Below are 17,874 nucleotides of genomic sequence, written 5' to 3'. Positions count from 1 at the left end.
TTTACAACTTAACTAACATCACTTTATAGTGTTAATGACGGTCAATATTACCTTTTATGTTTGTATTCCCATAACTCTGTCATACTTCTGATAACAATCATCCTGATGCTTCAAACAGAATACAGACATAAAATGTCATAGACTATAATGTTGTGTTAAAGACATAATTAAAATAAGTTAAAACAAAATCTATGCAACACATGCAATTAATATATATATCTAAATGGTTGGTACACGACTATAGAGGTATTCTAAATTATCAAAGGTCATACTTACCAACAACAATCTTCTTACCAAATGTAGAATTTGTCTTACCATCAACTATTTAAAAAAAAAGGACAGAAAATAAAGGGGAAAATGAATCTATAGCGTATATTTATAAAAGTTTCATCAGTATAAAAGTATATTGTCAACACATCTCATTTGTTTCCCCCATCTTGTCTGTGATGTTCACGAACCCGACAGCACTTCCCACCAATGTCTATATAACATGCCATTTATGGGACAAATTTCGTGTTCAAGTAACCACAGACTACTGATTCATTGTATTAAATCTCACCTGATCCGATTTATGTCTTTGAGACAGTACGAAATGGCTGTGTAGACAACAGATTTAGACAAAATTGTATTGAAAATGTATATAGATCAATTTGTCGTAAAGCAAGCTTCTGCAATGTTTCATCACATCGGAAGTGGTCATTGTAAAGAGCAGTAAAAACTCCTAGAGCAATTTATTACCATGGTAATATAAAGTGTATGATTGTCGTAGAACAATGACAAAAATCGATTCAAAACCTGACACTATTAGACATGACGATATTGTTATAAGTGCATTCAAAGGAATTATCACAATTTGTTTACGTTTTGCTTTTTATACAAACGTTTATAACGTCAATGATATTTGTTCTCATTTTTGAAGAAAAAAACTCATTGGACATTGAACAAATGGCCATCGTAACTTGAATCAATGTTTTCCTTAAAGTATTATTATAAAGTATTTTAAATTTATATCCATAACATATGGTATGTTAGAAATATTTACGAAAAGATGAAAGCATCTGCTGTTTTCAGTAAATTAGTATTGATTGTTTATTAACACTCCCGGGAATGTCATTATGTTTTAGGAAAAAATAGTATACATGTAATAAGAGGACAAAAGTTACATTGTATGTGGAACATATATTTACGTAAAAGGCATTCATCACATTTCATTTTCTCGTGCTTATTTGTCGTAGTGTTTCGGAATTGATTTTTTTTTTTCTGTATCAGGAATAACGCACCTTTCAGCGTAATTTAAAATTTTCTTTTTACCATCCTATAACATTAACAAGTATTATTTTGTTTACTGAAATTTATTTCCTCCTTCAAAAAATGATTATAAAGCAAAAGAAAAAAGCAATATTCACATGAAATAACATTTAACTGTAATCATATTGTTAAGCCAAGCAAACCATCTAATCTTGAAACTATATTTCGACCATCTATGTGAACTTTCTTTGACATCGATAAAACACATATCGCATTCCTTCGATGCTCATAAAACATTAAAGTAATCTTAAACAAATACTCTCCCCTATTACAGCGAGAAGGTTTTTTCCTTTATTCCGTGATATTTCTATATTATTGGCTCGCATTTGTTTGCATATTGATATTGGTTGGATTAATCTTGGGATTCACGCTCTATAAAATCCAAGTCCATATTTGCCTATTCAATTTATAAGCCGATATAAAATTCTTACGTGTGATTATACCGATCTACTTATTTCCTAGTAAATGGTCCCCAGATATTTCAAGTGGAATACGTATAAACGTTGGAACTCGAGGGGGCCAGTATATCATGTCATCTTGAAAGTTTTATTGTACAAGAATTGACAATATTTGCGATTTAGTGCTATTGTTATCTAAAGCGTTACTTTTGAAAGCGCAAAATATTATGCACATATAAAATATTAAAACACTTTCAATAGGGAAATCGGAGAATACCTGCATATTTGACAACTTCAGACAAACTTAAATGACTACTTATTACTTAATTTGATGCATATGTACAATATCTGTTTATGTGACTAAATATTATTTACAATATCTATATATTCGCGTATCTTTATATTTAAATTATCTTTATGCATATAAGATTAAGGTAAAAAACAAATGAGCCGCGTCATGACAAAACCAACATAGTGCGTTTGCGACCAGCATGGATCCAGACCAGCCTGCGCATCCGCGCAGTCTGATCAGGATCCATGTTGTCCGCTTACCAACCCTATTACAAGTAGAGAAACTGATAGCGAACAGCATGGATCCTGATCAGACTGCGCGGATGCGCAGACTGTTCTGAATCCATGCTGGTCGCATACCCATTATGTTGGTTTTGTAGTGACGCGGCTCAAATATTAATCCACCTTATCCTTTCACTTCCCATTCTATTTAATAATAAAATAATGACTTTGTTGTAATATATAAAACTCAGGATATTAATTAAATACATGTATTAAACGAAATGAATGGAAATCGTAAAGATAACGACGAAATTTAAATCAAGAAATATCTGTTATAAATTATAATCCTTTGCAAAATGAATATTCTTTAGTTTGAAATATACATATCTGCCAAAAACCAGTATGCATTCATTATTCGTATACCTGACTTATACCTTTCATATATATATCATTTAAATTAATATTTTTAAAACTATTACATCACGACATAATGGTTTATAATGGAATTTATCAAGTAGCTATGTGCTGGTTGATTGTATATCTGATTATGCTTATAGAATAGGAAGTCTTAATTGAATTTGCCCATTACATCTAGACTCTGTAACGTCTGCAGTTTCTTAGCTTACACCAACTTTTTTTCTTCTATCATTTGCTTAAAAGCCATTCAATGTTCTACGCAATATGGCCTTCATAATTTCACAGGTAGCTTTCCCTTTGTTCAATAAATAATATAAAATGAGAGCATTTGTTATAAATATTTACCGTATAGGCAGTGTAAAGACAGGGTATTCCCGTGCCTGTCTATCAATTTCTCAACACGTTAAATCAACAAACGGATGCAAAAAGAAAATGGGAAAAAGCGATCAATATAAAAAGTAGGTGAATCTGGAAGTATAGTAAGATAAACTATTAACTCGGATATGGCTGTTGAAAAACGGCGTGCACCTGTCCTAAGGAATCATTTTGTAAATAATGCCCGATTACTTGAAAGGTCAAATTAAAACTTTTGATGAAATTAAAATATAATTGCGATATGTAACACCCAAAGACGAAGACCTTTGCAAACTGTATGACAAATTTGCAAATATATTGATAAATCTGGCTAAGCTTATTAACCTCGTTTCTATGGTGACCCGTAATGCTTGATCGCATTTTGAACTGCAATGTTTAAAAGGACTTATATTACAATTGTTATCCTTCCTAAAAATTATCCTTCCTAAAAATTGTTATTTCCGCAATTTATTTTTCCTGCCACCCGTTAAAGGAAAACGCGTAAGGTTCAGATATGCTTCGTACGTGTAAAGGTAGTATATATGGAATGCAGTGAATCAAGAAAGAACAATAAAGCTAACTGCTTTAGAAATTTTACTTTTGTTTGGATAAGGTTTCTATTTAAATAGACGTGCCAAATCGATTAATTGCTTCCAGTATTTCGAACCCGGAGACATGTTCAAATATATATATAATTCTGTTGTTACTTTACGATCGTTACGTGTGAGATTATACCGATCTCATTTTCATTTCATAGTGCTGTAATTTCAAAAGAAGATTATTGATTCTGTTATGTTATATTATTGACAAAACTTGGTTTAAACAATTCAACTGGCAGTAATTAGGTACTCGAGTCGTGAGAAGGCAATTGACACAAATTGGAAAAATAACATGGTAGCACTGGGTCTCATTTATATCTCCGACAAAGATTGATTAGCGCTTCTTCATTGCAAAACATTTTAACAAAATACACACAAACTGTTTGAGAGAATAATGCATGTTAAAGTCACGAGTTTTCGCTCTAATAATGGATGAAAGAGACTGTAAATGAAAAAGTACCAAAGTGTATTTCCTTTTGTCCTGTCCTGCATTCCCTAAACCATTACTTGTAAATTGTATATGGACTACTTCTATTTAAAAGCCAACGTTATTGAGTTTGCAGTTTTTGTCACCTAACTAATAATTTTATAACAGCTCTTTCCTCAAAAGTCACCTATTTTTAAAATGAAATTGGCAGCATATTTTAAATCAATTCGACACAAAGTAAGGATTTCTATGTCATAACCAAAATTATGATTGTTTCAAATATTTCATATTGCTCTGATAAAAATCCAACCAATATTGTGATACTAAAATATGATACACAAGATTAACAAGGAAAGGTGGCGTTCAATGAACGCAACCCCCACACGTCCCAACAACTTAAGTTGTATTTCATTAGTTAAGTTTTACGTACGCAGTTCTTTGCTCTTTACAGCTATGTCAGAAAAGCATTCAAAACTGTTTCATTTCAAATTTTTATAAAATGAATCAAAATATTTTTAATTTAGGTAAAGCAAATTTTTCATTTTGTTCAGCATACCCGGTAATCTTAAGACAAAATAATGTGTTTCATCGATGAAACATTCGAGCAAATCGTGTAGATCTTAATTAATTTACCAACAATCTTGATTAAATCTAGATAACCTAACCTAGATATGCTTTTGTAATGACGGATGACAATTTCATTAAAATAAGGCACAAAATGTCAAGCTTACAATCTCATCTCTCTGTCTGTCATTGATCTTCAGCTTTGGATTTGGTGAAACTAATGCACCGCATTACATCAACGTGAGATCGTTGCTTGACAACGATAGACAACGAGGATGATAGCGTTTTGGTCGTTTTTCTAGACCTTTGTCAACTTGTCCATTGTGATCAAGATTAATGACTGGTGTTTTTGCAACCATTCTCTCATTTAATACTGATACTTTTTTATATATTCTTTTTGTTCTTCATGTCCGTAAAGCAACCTAGAAACTTGTATCAATTACTCAAAATCATGACAGAAATACAGAAAATCATGTCTGAAAGCGATGGAATCTTCTCAATCTTTTTCATGAAATCACAGCAGCAGTGTATGATCTTATACAGGTTTTCTTTTCTAATACTTTGATACTTCCGGGGGTAGATTTGTTCTAAAACCCTAATAACATGTTATATTATTTGCAGATGCTATTTCTTGAATTACATTTATTTGTTCAAGAATGAACCCCGCTTCTGCTTTATTTTGTCAATACGAACTTACGACAGCGGCATGTTTGTCTTGTAGTTATTTCAACAATGCCAATTGATTAAGTTCACTTTCGCGAGTATCCAATTTGTCTAGGGAGGCAGAAGATTGAGTTCTGCCAGACAGATTATGTAATCGAACACTTAACCACAATATTTGTACTAAGGCGTGTACTGACACGATTTTGTTTTCTACAGTGCTAAATTATGTATCCCATTTTGCCTAAATGCTTTTAATCAATCTACAAAAAGACATTTTCGAATTGTAAAAGAAAAATACACCATAAACCATCTATTTAACGCACTACATCATAAGCTATGAATTATAATGCATTACAATATCACATTCCTTGGTCATTCATTACTTTATGTAATGAACTTATGTAATTAAATTTATTAAGTGTTAGAGTGTTCTGAACATGTTTATTTCCCTGAATGGAATGGTGTTTACAGTGCTGCTGTCAAATCCATGTCTAAATTAGTGTCATGAGAATGTCTTGCTGCATTTATAATATCAATATAGTTTCCTCTGGAGCATTCTAAACGAATTAACAAGGATCTCTCTTTATTATCTGCTCCATATTATAAATTGTTTGTTCACTCTCTTTGTCGTTCTAGTTCAATAGAATAACAAGATCTTTACTGTAATAAAAGTCAATTCGGACCATTGCCGCATCCGTTTCTTACACTGATTTTTGATGTTAAGTGGCGTGTTCATCGTTCTATATCAGCAAAGTCTGGAGTGGGGTCTATTGATTAAGAAAAAGAAGTGTAACGACCGAGAAATCGGAAATGCATCAGGACAAACCGTAGACAAAATAGATGACGCGCTGTCAAATGAAAGTTATTAATTCATATTGATTTGGACTGAAATAGGTTTATCGAGTGAACATTTATAGAACAGCAGTTTATGTTTTCCATTTATGTCACGTTAAAGTATGAATTTAATTGATTCCTCACATGTCTACTCAATCAATTTAATACTTCACATTTTAACGGTAATCAGTAGTTAAAAAAGTCATTTTTTCTAATCAATGACTCTGACAATATTTACTTTCATAGTTTCAATTCAAATTGTTTCTTCGATTTTACACTCTTCTGATACATGTAGCTTTCTCATAAATTTGCCTGAGACTTTTCATTTCTTCTGGGACAGAAAGATACATTTTTAGTCCCAGATTTCATATATATTTTCATTTTGCTTATATAATATGAATGATATATTCAAATCATCAGTCAAATAATCAGTATAGAATATGTTTTATTTGAACAGTTGAAAAATGATAAAGAACGAAACTCATTTATTGATTAAACAATAAATCGCAGCTGCGTGTTAGTTTAGTGTTACCATTATTTCTATTTAGATTTATTTTAAAGGCAAAAGTTAAAGATGATATGCATACATACGTATTTTGTACGACTGAAATGTACATGTAAAATTTAGATCGCGCACATTTTACAACTTTGATTTAAACAATTCGATTCTCCCCCGCATCAAATGTTCTTGCGCTTGGTAATTTACGACTCCAGTTAAATGCGACACCATCGCTGGGAATGGTTACTAGGCAACAGTGTTTTATTCATTACATAGTTTAGGTAGACATGTTACTGCAGTTATCTTGTATAATTATTTAGCTTGATCTGAAATTGTTTCTACAAGCATTGATTTGTCTGTGCATTCATTCCGATCCTATTAAAGAAACACCTATTGTTTTAAACACTTAAAATATATGATACTGTATTTTGTATGGTGTTGAGATATGCTGGTTGGCTTATTATTCTGCAAATCTTTTTTTTATACCGCTCATTGATTCAATACGAGTGTTATATACCATTCTTTATACTCAATAGAATAGATTTGCTGCAATATAAAACAGCCTAGATTATATAAATCAGAGTACACTATAATCAGAACGACTCTTCCATGAGCTTCTATATGGTATTATATTGATATAATTCAGTCCGCAAATATGACATGAAAAATGATACTTATTAAGCGAACTGTCTGGGATAACATTCGCATAAGTTTGTCGATTGCGCTAGATTTTCTATAAATATTAATGTTGTCTTTAGTTACGAATCTTGCAATAAGAAACACATTTTTAGAGCTAGTAGGATACATGATAGATATACACTTGTCATAAGTCTGATGAGTTATGGTAAATTAAGAGATAAATAAATGAAATTCGAATAAGTTATATCACTTTCAAAACCATTGGACTTACACAGATTAATGACAGCATTTTTGCCTTATCAGAGTTTTTTTTAACAAACTTTCTCTCAGATCAATATTTATAATATTTTATTGGGTAATATTTCACATTTCTATTTTGTAAATTCAATGCTTTACACAAAAATTAAAAATAAGCAGTAAGAAAACGCGTTCAATATATCATAGGGCCGTTCATTGAAATACTGTTCGTTGACTGTAAATTCTCGTGGAATTGTAAATTCTCGTGGAATGAAATAAGTGATGCCACGTTTGGAGAAAGATGACTTTAACCAATCATTTCATAAGAGATTTCCCACCAATCAACATTTCTCGCAAGTCACTTTAACAGTATTGTTCCTTTATTTTTTCTTGATAAAGTAGATGATAACAAGGCAGCTCGTCTTGTAAACAATTTGAGATATTATGCTGGAACAACATAACTTGTCAGAAATACTTGTGGGTTTTCCTTTTATTACACACTCCAGATACATTTTATATAATAATATCAGATATGACAGGTTATCTAACATCACAAGAATGTGCTACACCTCATACTTTATCTATTATGACACACTTTTATTGACTTATTTACTTCCGAAATCGCCACAGGAATTGTTTCTCTGATCCGGATTGTGCTCTCTTATCACTGCATTTATAATATTAAGATAAGATACGGAAATTCCGGATGAACAAAACATGTTGAAAACCGTAGGTATCGGTGTTCATTGACATTGTTAAAGTGGAAATGCAATATTGTTAAAAAATAAGGATTCAATGTTTTATTTAAAATTCTACAATTATATTACTTACAGTTGTAATGTAAGGCGGGCTATATGGTCTCTTTCAAATTACGTATGTATAGAATCATAATATGAATATTGTCGATTTAACATTCGTAATGGAATGGTATAACAAATATGCATTATATACGAATTATTAGCTCATTCTATTTCAATTGAATGCATGATTTGGGAACAGGGTCAAGATTGAGCATTTCACGACTGATTTGTCTGACAGACGGACATGCAATTCATACTGACGCTTATAAATGCTCTGTTTTCATATTGTTATTGAATGATATCTAGGCTCAGTTTAATCCAAAACTGCTGCTGTGTAGGTAATGATTTGTATGATTTATCTGAGAGAACTTATTACTTTTGACGAGAAAATGCTATAAGAGTAATATCTTAATACGTTTGCTGAATCTAATAAAGCTTCTTGGATGAAGTAAGCTATATTATCATCAATTGTATATATAAATATTGCAATGTAAACAAAGAATTACGTACCGTTCACCAAACTATACCTCATATCGTCTGATAAAGTAAATATTCTTAAGCTTAAAAAGGTCAGTTAACAAGAATAAGATCTACACAAATCTCCACTCTTTTTATTTTTTTATATGCTTAAATTGGACTCAGTAGACGAGTATATTGTGTCAACGTTATAGAGATTTTACATCATCAACACTTGAATTAAAATCGAAAATGTATATTGTTCCGTTCGTTAGAGCTGTCTTTTCTATTTAGTTCTATAATTCTTTATTTCATGAGGTTATCATATATTGTTGAGTTTAATATTGAATTCAACTGAACGAATACACAGCACCCGATCTGGTATAGGTTTTGCAACTGTGTACGAGTCCAATAAAATCAGTGTTGTTCTCAACAATGTTTACAGACATCTATATTTATTTTTTTGGACATCTTGACAGTACTCAGAACTACAGAAACGTGAACATGAAAATGAGGCTAGATGGAGTATGATATGCATTTGATATAGATATTTTGGACTCTGAAAGTAAACACGGGGTTATATGGGGTGTGATATGAAATTGATATGGGGTGTATATTTTACTCGAGGTTAGATTGATAAAATTAGATCGGGTAATGATTTCTATTGGACCATCACATGATTCAAACGCTGATACTTCATTGGTTATATTTTATAAGACGTTAAATAAATGTTCATATCATACATTGTTAGGGTTATTTATATAGGTAGAATTGTGTTAAGGTAAATGCAATAATGCACTAGAGTGCGGTACAAACATCTTTATCTCGAATGCATTGAACGTATATATATGCCATGACAAGTTGGACGTCTGTGTAAGATATTTCTATAAAGTGGTCGCTATGTTTATGATAGATGATATTTTGCAACATCTGAGCAGCTCATTTTATATTTGTACCCTGTGTGCTGCACATGGGAATAATTTTCTAGACATCAGTTGTCAGAACTCGGCTTGAACAAATGAAGACATATTGCGATATTGAGGTATTATTTGAAAATTATTCTCTTGTGACATAATAAAACCTTCTATTGCAATGCATTTAACCACACGAGAAATCCTACTCGCAGAGAAATTTGTTCACTGATTTCAAATGTTTTTATTTTCAATTATTTCATCAACGCGAATTAGAGAAAGAAAACTGGTTAAATCAAGGACATATAGACAATATCGTGCACAAAAAAAAACTCTTCATGGTTAAAGAAAAGGAAATCAACATCGAGAACGCAGCCGAGATCACATTATCAAGAAGGAAATATTCATTCAACATACTTGTATTTTGATACAAGGACTTAGCATTAAGAAACAATATCAAATAGAATAAATGTGTTGTTCAGATTCGGAATGGCTGTTTTATATATACATGTATGCATTTATGATTTGTAATGTTGTATTAAAGAAAAAAATTCTTTTCTATTTAATATTTTAATTATATGAAGCAATTTAGTTTAAAACATAGTGGAACAGTTATCATCAACTTATTTCTTATCAGATATTTATACATTCTGTTCTGTGGGTGGAAAAAGACAACTCAAGTAAATGATGAAGTAACATTAGGTCATGTTTTCTAGCAGTAATCATAAATATCTAGAACAACATTGGTGCAAAACCATTATGAAAATATCTAGATCACACCAACATTCCATTTCCGATTAAGGGTCATTAAAAATCACTTTATACCAATCCTGTTCATAGAGAAAAAGATATTCGTATTTCCATATAACATTAATCAAAATTAAATAGAATTTCATTTATAAATATAACTGATTTTCTATCATTCATAGGGTCACAATATAAAGATACTAATTTAAAAATAAAATTAATTGTGTAAATGGTATTACAACAGTAGAACAACTCAGGCTTTAGATGTTATTGATATTTACCATTTATATATGTGCATAATTGTGTAACATTTATAAAAGGGGACGTCCACGGCCCAGTGGTAAAGGTCGTTACCTTTATATCATTTGCCCCTCACGGTTGTGAGTCGAATACCCCTAGGTAGTTTGAGAGCTTACGGAATGTCAATCATTCTACTCAGGTGTCCGTTCGTGCAAGAAATAATGACTTACGGGCATCTAAGGTCTTCCTCCACCAGTAAAGCTGAAGAATTTCCATATATTTGTAAAGCGTTAGTGCGATGTAAAACCACTCAAAACGAACTTTGATTAAACAAATAGTATGCATAGTAACATTCGTACGATCTCTTGATTTTGTTAATAAAAAAATACTAAGTTATCATTTTCACGATAATTTTTAACTTAAAAACAAACAACCGGAAACAGTCAACTAGTCAACAAACAAACGTACTATTTCTTAGCAAAAATATCATTGGAAAAAGAGAAAGAATCAAAGAAATAATATTGGCACGAACTTTTAATTTCATGTTGTAATAGATACCGTTGCTCTGATTTATTATTTTCTTACTTGAAGTTTCCAATTGAAAGTTATTAAATCTTATTTTTCTTAAACGAGATCCTCTCTCATAAGATAAGATTTCAGGGATACAGGATTTCGTGTGTAATCTTAAGCTGAGCAATAAAAGCTTAAAACAAAATGAAGTTCTCTTGGTTTTAAAACAAGGAATTGTGACGTGTAAAAGAATTTATTAAACCGATGTGAAAAACACATTTTTCTATTAACGCGTAAATACATATCAGTACGATGAAATGCGAAGTAATATTACATGAATTCCTGATAATAATTGTCTTAATTGAATTCCCATGCCTTCCATATTGATTTTACACAGCTAATGATGGTATATTGCCTTGGAAACTTTCATAGATATCAAACCTTTCATTACTTGAAATACCGTTTATTTTGTTAATAAGCATAGATCAGCACAGATAGTAATTACAGCGCGAAATAAGAAAATATATCAAGAGATTCCAAATTATTTCCGACACCAATCAGGCCGTTGAAAAATAACAAAACCACAGTAGAAAACCAAATCTGTATTTTGCGAAAAGCTTTCTTTATTCATAAAGCAAAAAATTAGAATTAATGAAGAGACGTTCATATATTTTTCATCATGGCAAAAATGAAGTAATTGGGTAATTTTCCTGAAAATCAAACGTAAATGATTGTTATTTTAGTCAAACCTTTGGCCACGTATCCTAAATGCATCCAGTAAAATGTTTAACACGTGTTCTTGCAGATGCGCTGTAAGGTGCATTTTATGAGACTTTAAACATGTTTTTCACATGGACGTATTTATATCGGAATATAAGTCATATTTTACTTAATAACTGAGTTCAGGTTTATTTAGAACATTTCACAGCGGTTCTTCATATCTTTTATACGACATAACCTTTTTAAAAATGATTGTTGAAAGAAAATTGCTAGATATGTTTGTGAGCAATAAAATAACTTGAAATGGAGATATTTTAGACAATTTTAAGAATTAAGATGGTACACAATATTACTATGAAAGAGTAAAAAATACATCCATATATAAGTGCACATGACCATTAAGGTTTTAATCAATTTTGCAGAAAATTTGTATTTTTAAACAAGAACTATTCGTTCAAGTCACCTAAACATATGTTCTGCCTTGTATAATTATGTCATTGTATTTTACTATTATGCCAAATACATACAATAAACCTTTTGAAGAAACTGTTTTAATTTGAAATTTAGTACAAATACTTGTACTCTAAGAAAGAAATAAACTTCAAGTTTTTTTTCAGGTCAATGCTTTAAACATATTTCCATTGCTCACAATTTTTTTAATGGAAATAGATTGAAGTCGTACGTCTGGTCACGATAAATCAATACAGCGGGGATTTAAAAGTATGATTCAAGTACCATCTCTATATTTAGACCCGATGACGTAAATATGCCAAAGATTATCTGATTAAGCATTATTAAAATATCGACAGAATTAAAAAGCTATGAGAACTGCAGGCTTGCATTTCTATTTTCTCTTGACATTTAAGATAATTTATCATCACAGAAGACAGTTGACTATAATACAGGTGGTGGTCGTTTCATTTGTGATTTAATAAATGTCAAAAGTAATCTGAACGAATCGGGTTAGAATGTGTAGTTAAATGTAGTCAAATTTAGCATATTTGGTAAATTTGGTAAAGAAAAATTGGAATAACTCTCTAGTCCCCTTCGAACTATTCAGTGCTACTGGCATTCAAAGAAAAATGGTTATGGCTCCGGTGAGACTCGAACCCACTATTTCTCGATTGGAGGAAGATTTCTTTACCATTAGGCTGCCTCTCCCTTAAGAAATACATGTATAACTGAAAAATTCATCTACAATCATATGCTTAATATCAATAAAATCATTTCTCATACCGACCTTACATAAAATACATACAATGAATATACGACAGGCCAAAACGTTAGTTAAACATGTATAAAGCAGGCATGTCCTTTGATAATACAACCAAATTATTCCATTAGACAAGATCATTTTTCCCGGTACAAGTTTGTATAATGAAATGTGAGGAAGGCTCAATATTCAATTATGCTCAGGATTAGTTTTACATCTTATCTGCTAAACTGTCATTTGTTTTATTGATCGGACAAAGAACTAAGAGCTTATACTGATATAACATTATGTTAGTATGACACCATTTGGCTGGGTGATTTCATCCATTTACATTAAAACATTTAGCCAAGAAAACTATTGTTTAAATCAAGATATTTTAATATGAATCTAGTTGGTTTAATGCTTTGTAATAAAATAAAATCTTGTAAAGTTTCGGCTTTTATATTTTTCATGAAATAAGTAAAGAAAAGTCAAAGGGAAATTTATCTTTGAATAAAAAGTGTATGAAGTATTAAATACTCTCAGGTATTTTAGATATTAATACACAGAACCACATTAGGAAATGCACGAACATGTCAATACATGTAAGAAACAATACATTGTCTTTTTAAGTTGGAACAACAGCAATTCCGAGAAGAATGAACATTTTATACAGGAGTATTTTCTTGACCGAAATTCCGGAAATTGGTTGATCATTTCATTTGAATATGCAATTTAAATTTACCTAGCAATTTGCATTTTACATGAGGTGATGATAAAAAGATGGATTAAAACCACCTTATGTATGCATATGCACTTCAGATCCATATAACTTATACACAATGAAATCTACATCTGTTGAATAGACGTAAAATTCAGGTATTACTCGGTCCAGCTGGACCTTGCTTTGTATGGCTGTAACTTCATAAAACAATCGGATCAAATGTTTAAGAAATAACCCTTCTTATAATTCATACAATCACATTTATAAAGACAAGCAGTGATGATGCAAGTCAGAGAGTATGAGAGGAAATCCAATCCAATCTATCAGATTTTCTTCGCACACTCTCGTCAAATGTTCTTATTTCACGTCTGGAAAGTCTTTTACCCTTGGGTGTTTTTGCTTTGACTGTTATTACACTATCAACGTATTGTTAGCTTATTTGATTATTGATAAGTTATTGTAAGAAAAAGAGCTCTCACTGATTGAATTACCGTTCGTGCGTTTTGTGATTAAGTAATTTTGGAGAAAATCGGGGAAATAAAGAATACATAAAGGGTCTCCGCCATTGATTTTATTGCAGTCTACATTTGGTCATCCTACATATACATGTATAGTGTTACAGAATTCATTATCTCAATGCAATGTTTGCAAACAATCAAATAGTCCCAGAGGGATGAAAACAACAGAGAAATAAATAATTAATAAAATTGGCTAATTTGTTTGCAAAGTTATTTCCATAAACGCGCGATTTGTTTTGATAATGATTAAACGTTTTGAAAATAGCATGCCTTGAAACAAATTGAGAACGCAGGGAAATGTTGACTTGCTTATCCTAATAAAAGAAAATTCGTCTTAATAAAAACTTTCTTTTCTCATTTTATCAACCACCTGCAGTTTTCTTAGCTAAATATTTATTGCTTATCTAAGATTGTGCACAATAAATCGTTTGTCTTTTGTGCTCTGATAAACATAGTTTCTTAAACCAAATCTCAAACGTTTATTTCTTAAAACATGAAAACAAGTTTGAAAAAAAAGAAAACGTATAATGACTATTTTATATTTCCGCCCTTCTAGATTAGAGAGATTTTACCGGGGTTATAAACAGACTGATAGACATTGACTAGTTTTTTCGAGGTGGAACAGAGAAAGGATTCTATAAATATTTCTTTTGCTTCGTTGTGAATTTGAAGGTTCAGCAACAAAATGACGTTTGTAACGGCATACATCGTCATCCTATAAAAACGTGATTTAAAAAACATAGGTTTATGGCATTTTAATTAAATTTTTATACGTTGTTACAAACATATTATCTTCCTTGATCCATATGTACACTAAAAAGTTATTTGAGTCCGGAACCGAATAGTTTTTATATAGACAATACGTTAAGTTTTTATGTTTTTTTCTAAATCAATTAACAAGTATAACATCTATAAGCAGACGAGCAGATTGGGGGTAAATTGGTTAAATTAAACCATGCCATTATTGGTGAGAGTTCAAAAATCGCAAGGGAGATGTTAAAAACGAAAATTCCTCATCAACATGTAGCTTTCACTAATTAAATTAATTAAGCTTTCAACTATCCGTCTTTTGAGACATGCTACTGTATCATGGTTCGAAAAGCATGTAAACAATTCTAGTGCAAAGAGAACTTATTCTTGTGTAATTTGTGCCGAAATATCCGGCGAGACATACGTATCCCTTATAAAACAACCCGTTAAATATTGTAAAATATTTTATATACATTGTTGTGTTTTATCATATGTTTGATTTAAGAAAAAAGTCAAATCTTATAGAAATGTTATTTTAAATTGGGTAATAAAATAAGGATAATGTTGGAAAATTGTGGAAACCATTACCAGATGTAAGATCAATCTTACAGATTTCCTTCCTATAGCATTTGTGTAAATATTAAAACAACTTCAAGTATATTACTATCTTCTAAAATGTTAGTATGTGAAATATTTATCTGTATGTGAAGCTAATTAATTGTTTTGATGACATAATTTGCCTTGAACACAACTAGGCTTGCATATTGATGTACCGATTGTTTAAGTTTCAAACGAAGGTAAATGGGTGTTATACTTGTGCTTCAAAAATATTATGTTCTATCATTTTGAGACACTCAAATTCTGACGAAATAAAATAAATGAGAGATACCGTGTGTGAAACAGATTCACTGCTCTTACATTGCACTTTTATCTAACATTTTTATATTACATTGTTATATACGCCGTGGTTCCGGTTTCATAATGTTTGATCACAAGCTTTTTTTTTGTTTTTGATCTGTCTTTTCCGGAAAAAATACATCACTTGCTTTTCTTTGTTTCTATTTCCAATGTAATTGTCACAAAGTTAGTCTATATTATTATTAGCGCTATTCGGTTTTATAAAATCACTACAATTACATTTGAAAACGCAATGTCTGCTACCAGTTTATGCTCCATAATGTTTAATACTGCGCCTAGAGTTTTGCCTAGAGTTTTAGAAATCAATTATAAAACAGCCGTACCAGATATAGACAATGACGTCATAACTGATACATATTTAGAACCAGTAGCAACATTATTCTTTGAAGTGTACAGAACTAATTTAATGTCACCTGGTAAAGAAGTGCACAATTTCTATTTTAAGTTAATGACCTTAATTTACAGCATAATTGAAACAGCTAAACAGCCTGAATATGTGTTTTTCGTCCCTTTCTTTCATTCCAATAAGATACAAAATGTACATATTAATTAATGTGTTATATGCTGTCCAGAAAACTACCAAACCATTCACAGGTTTATATTTCATTTTTTTATGTTAATGGTATGTAGATTGGTTTATTCTTGATTTATCACATACCCGTGCCGATTTTGCGACTCTATTCAGAGTATGTTACGTTTATTAGCAACTACATTATGCTTCTATTTAACTGTTGTAGGATAATTTTTTGTATTAAATGTGACAATTTGCTGTACCTACATTAGTAATATAGTTATCTTCCTTAACGCTACACACATGGTTCGAACGACTGAGTATGTTCGTGATCATCTTGAACTGTGTTACCCTTGGAATGTACCAGCCGTGCAACGACAATGTCTGCGACAGTCTACGATGCCGCATTCTCCAAAACTTTGATCACTTCATCTTTGCCTTTTTCGCCATAGAGATGATCATAAAAATTACAGCAATGGGATTCTGGGGGAAGACAACATATTTAGCGGATTCTTGGAACAGACTTGATATGTTTATAGTGCTAGCTGGGTAGGCTTTTGTTTAACTTTAATCTTTTCTGTTTTCCGTAGGTGCTTAAAGTAATATAACACTTAAATACATAATGCAATAATTTTTAGTTTATTGTGTTGGTCTGTGTACATGTTATTAAGTAGTTTTTAATATTAGAAAAATAGACATTGAATATTTAAGTTAAATTATTCAATTTATTGGTTTGATTATTTCGAATATATTTGAGCGAAATGTGATATTACTTAATGCACAAATGATTGCTTTTTTGTTGCTAGGCAATGATCTTTGTTTCAATTAGCATTGCAAATACATTAGATATTAAGACAAAACGTAACTAAAGGCGGACATTTTCATTAGTTATATTATACAAAATGGACGCAGAATATGATAACAAAACTGGGAAATCATATGTCTTTTGAATTCAAAATACTCTGCTGGCATCTCATGTATCCAACATCGTTTTCGTTCGTTCAGCTGCACGAAGATGCTTTACATGAATGTGTTTTTTTAAATTGGTGTTGTATTTTTAACACGTACCCACTGTACTTGTCTGTATATGTTGCTTTATATGTACCAAATGTTTATACCCACAACGGAAAATTGTACAATTTAATAAGTATATCTCCTCATTGAAAATTTCTATAATTGTTATACACTGTCCTCTGTCGTCTCAAAGAACTTTAGATCAAATCTGTCAATGCTCGGAAGAAATCTTCGAACATCTCGGTGCCTTATTGTTGTAAACAAAAACGTAAATATTAGTTATAAAGAATGTTCAATTTTAATTTATGCTTACAAACTTTACATTTTCATTTAATAGTAACAGTTTTTGTAACACAAACTAATGCATCAATTATATAAGAAACATCGCATGTGTTTGTTGATAAAACAGCA

At 31.0% G+C, this 17,874-nt stretch overlaps 1 protein-coding gene across 1 annotated transcript in view; it reads left to right on the top strand.

Moving 5' to 3' along the window:
• Window positions 1-17,874, top strand: part of LOC132738382 (voltage-dependent T-type calcium channel subunit alpha-1G-like) — an 80,359-nt gene that overhangs the window by 19,541 nt on the left and 42,944 nt on the right. Inside the window, exon 2 of the mRNA XM_060725874.1 lies at window positions 16,755-16,998. Within this exon, the coding sequence (XP_060581857.1) occupies window positions 16,755-16,998 (244 nt within the window). The remainder of the gene's footprint in view (window positions 1-16,754; window positions 16,999-17,874) is intronic.

Source organism: Ruditapes philippinarum, unplaced genomic scaffold (genome assembly GCF_026571515.1).
Source record: "Ruditapes philippinarum isolate M1 unplaced genomic scaffold, ASM2657151v2 ctg1032_1_1_1_1, whole genome shotgun sequence".
In the NCBI taxonomy this organism is placed as follows: domain Eukaryota; kingdom Metazoa; phylum Mollusca; class Bivalvia; order Venerida; family Veneridae; genus Ruditapes; species Ruditapes philippinarum.
This window is presented reverse-complemented; position numbering and strand designations above follow the sequence as displayed.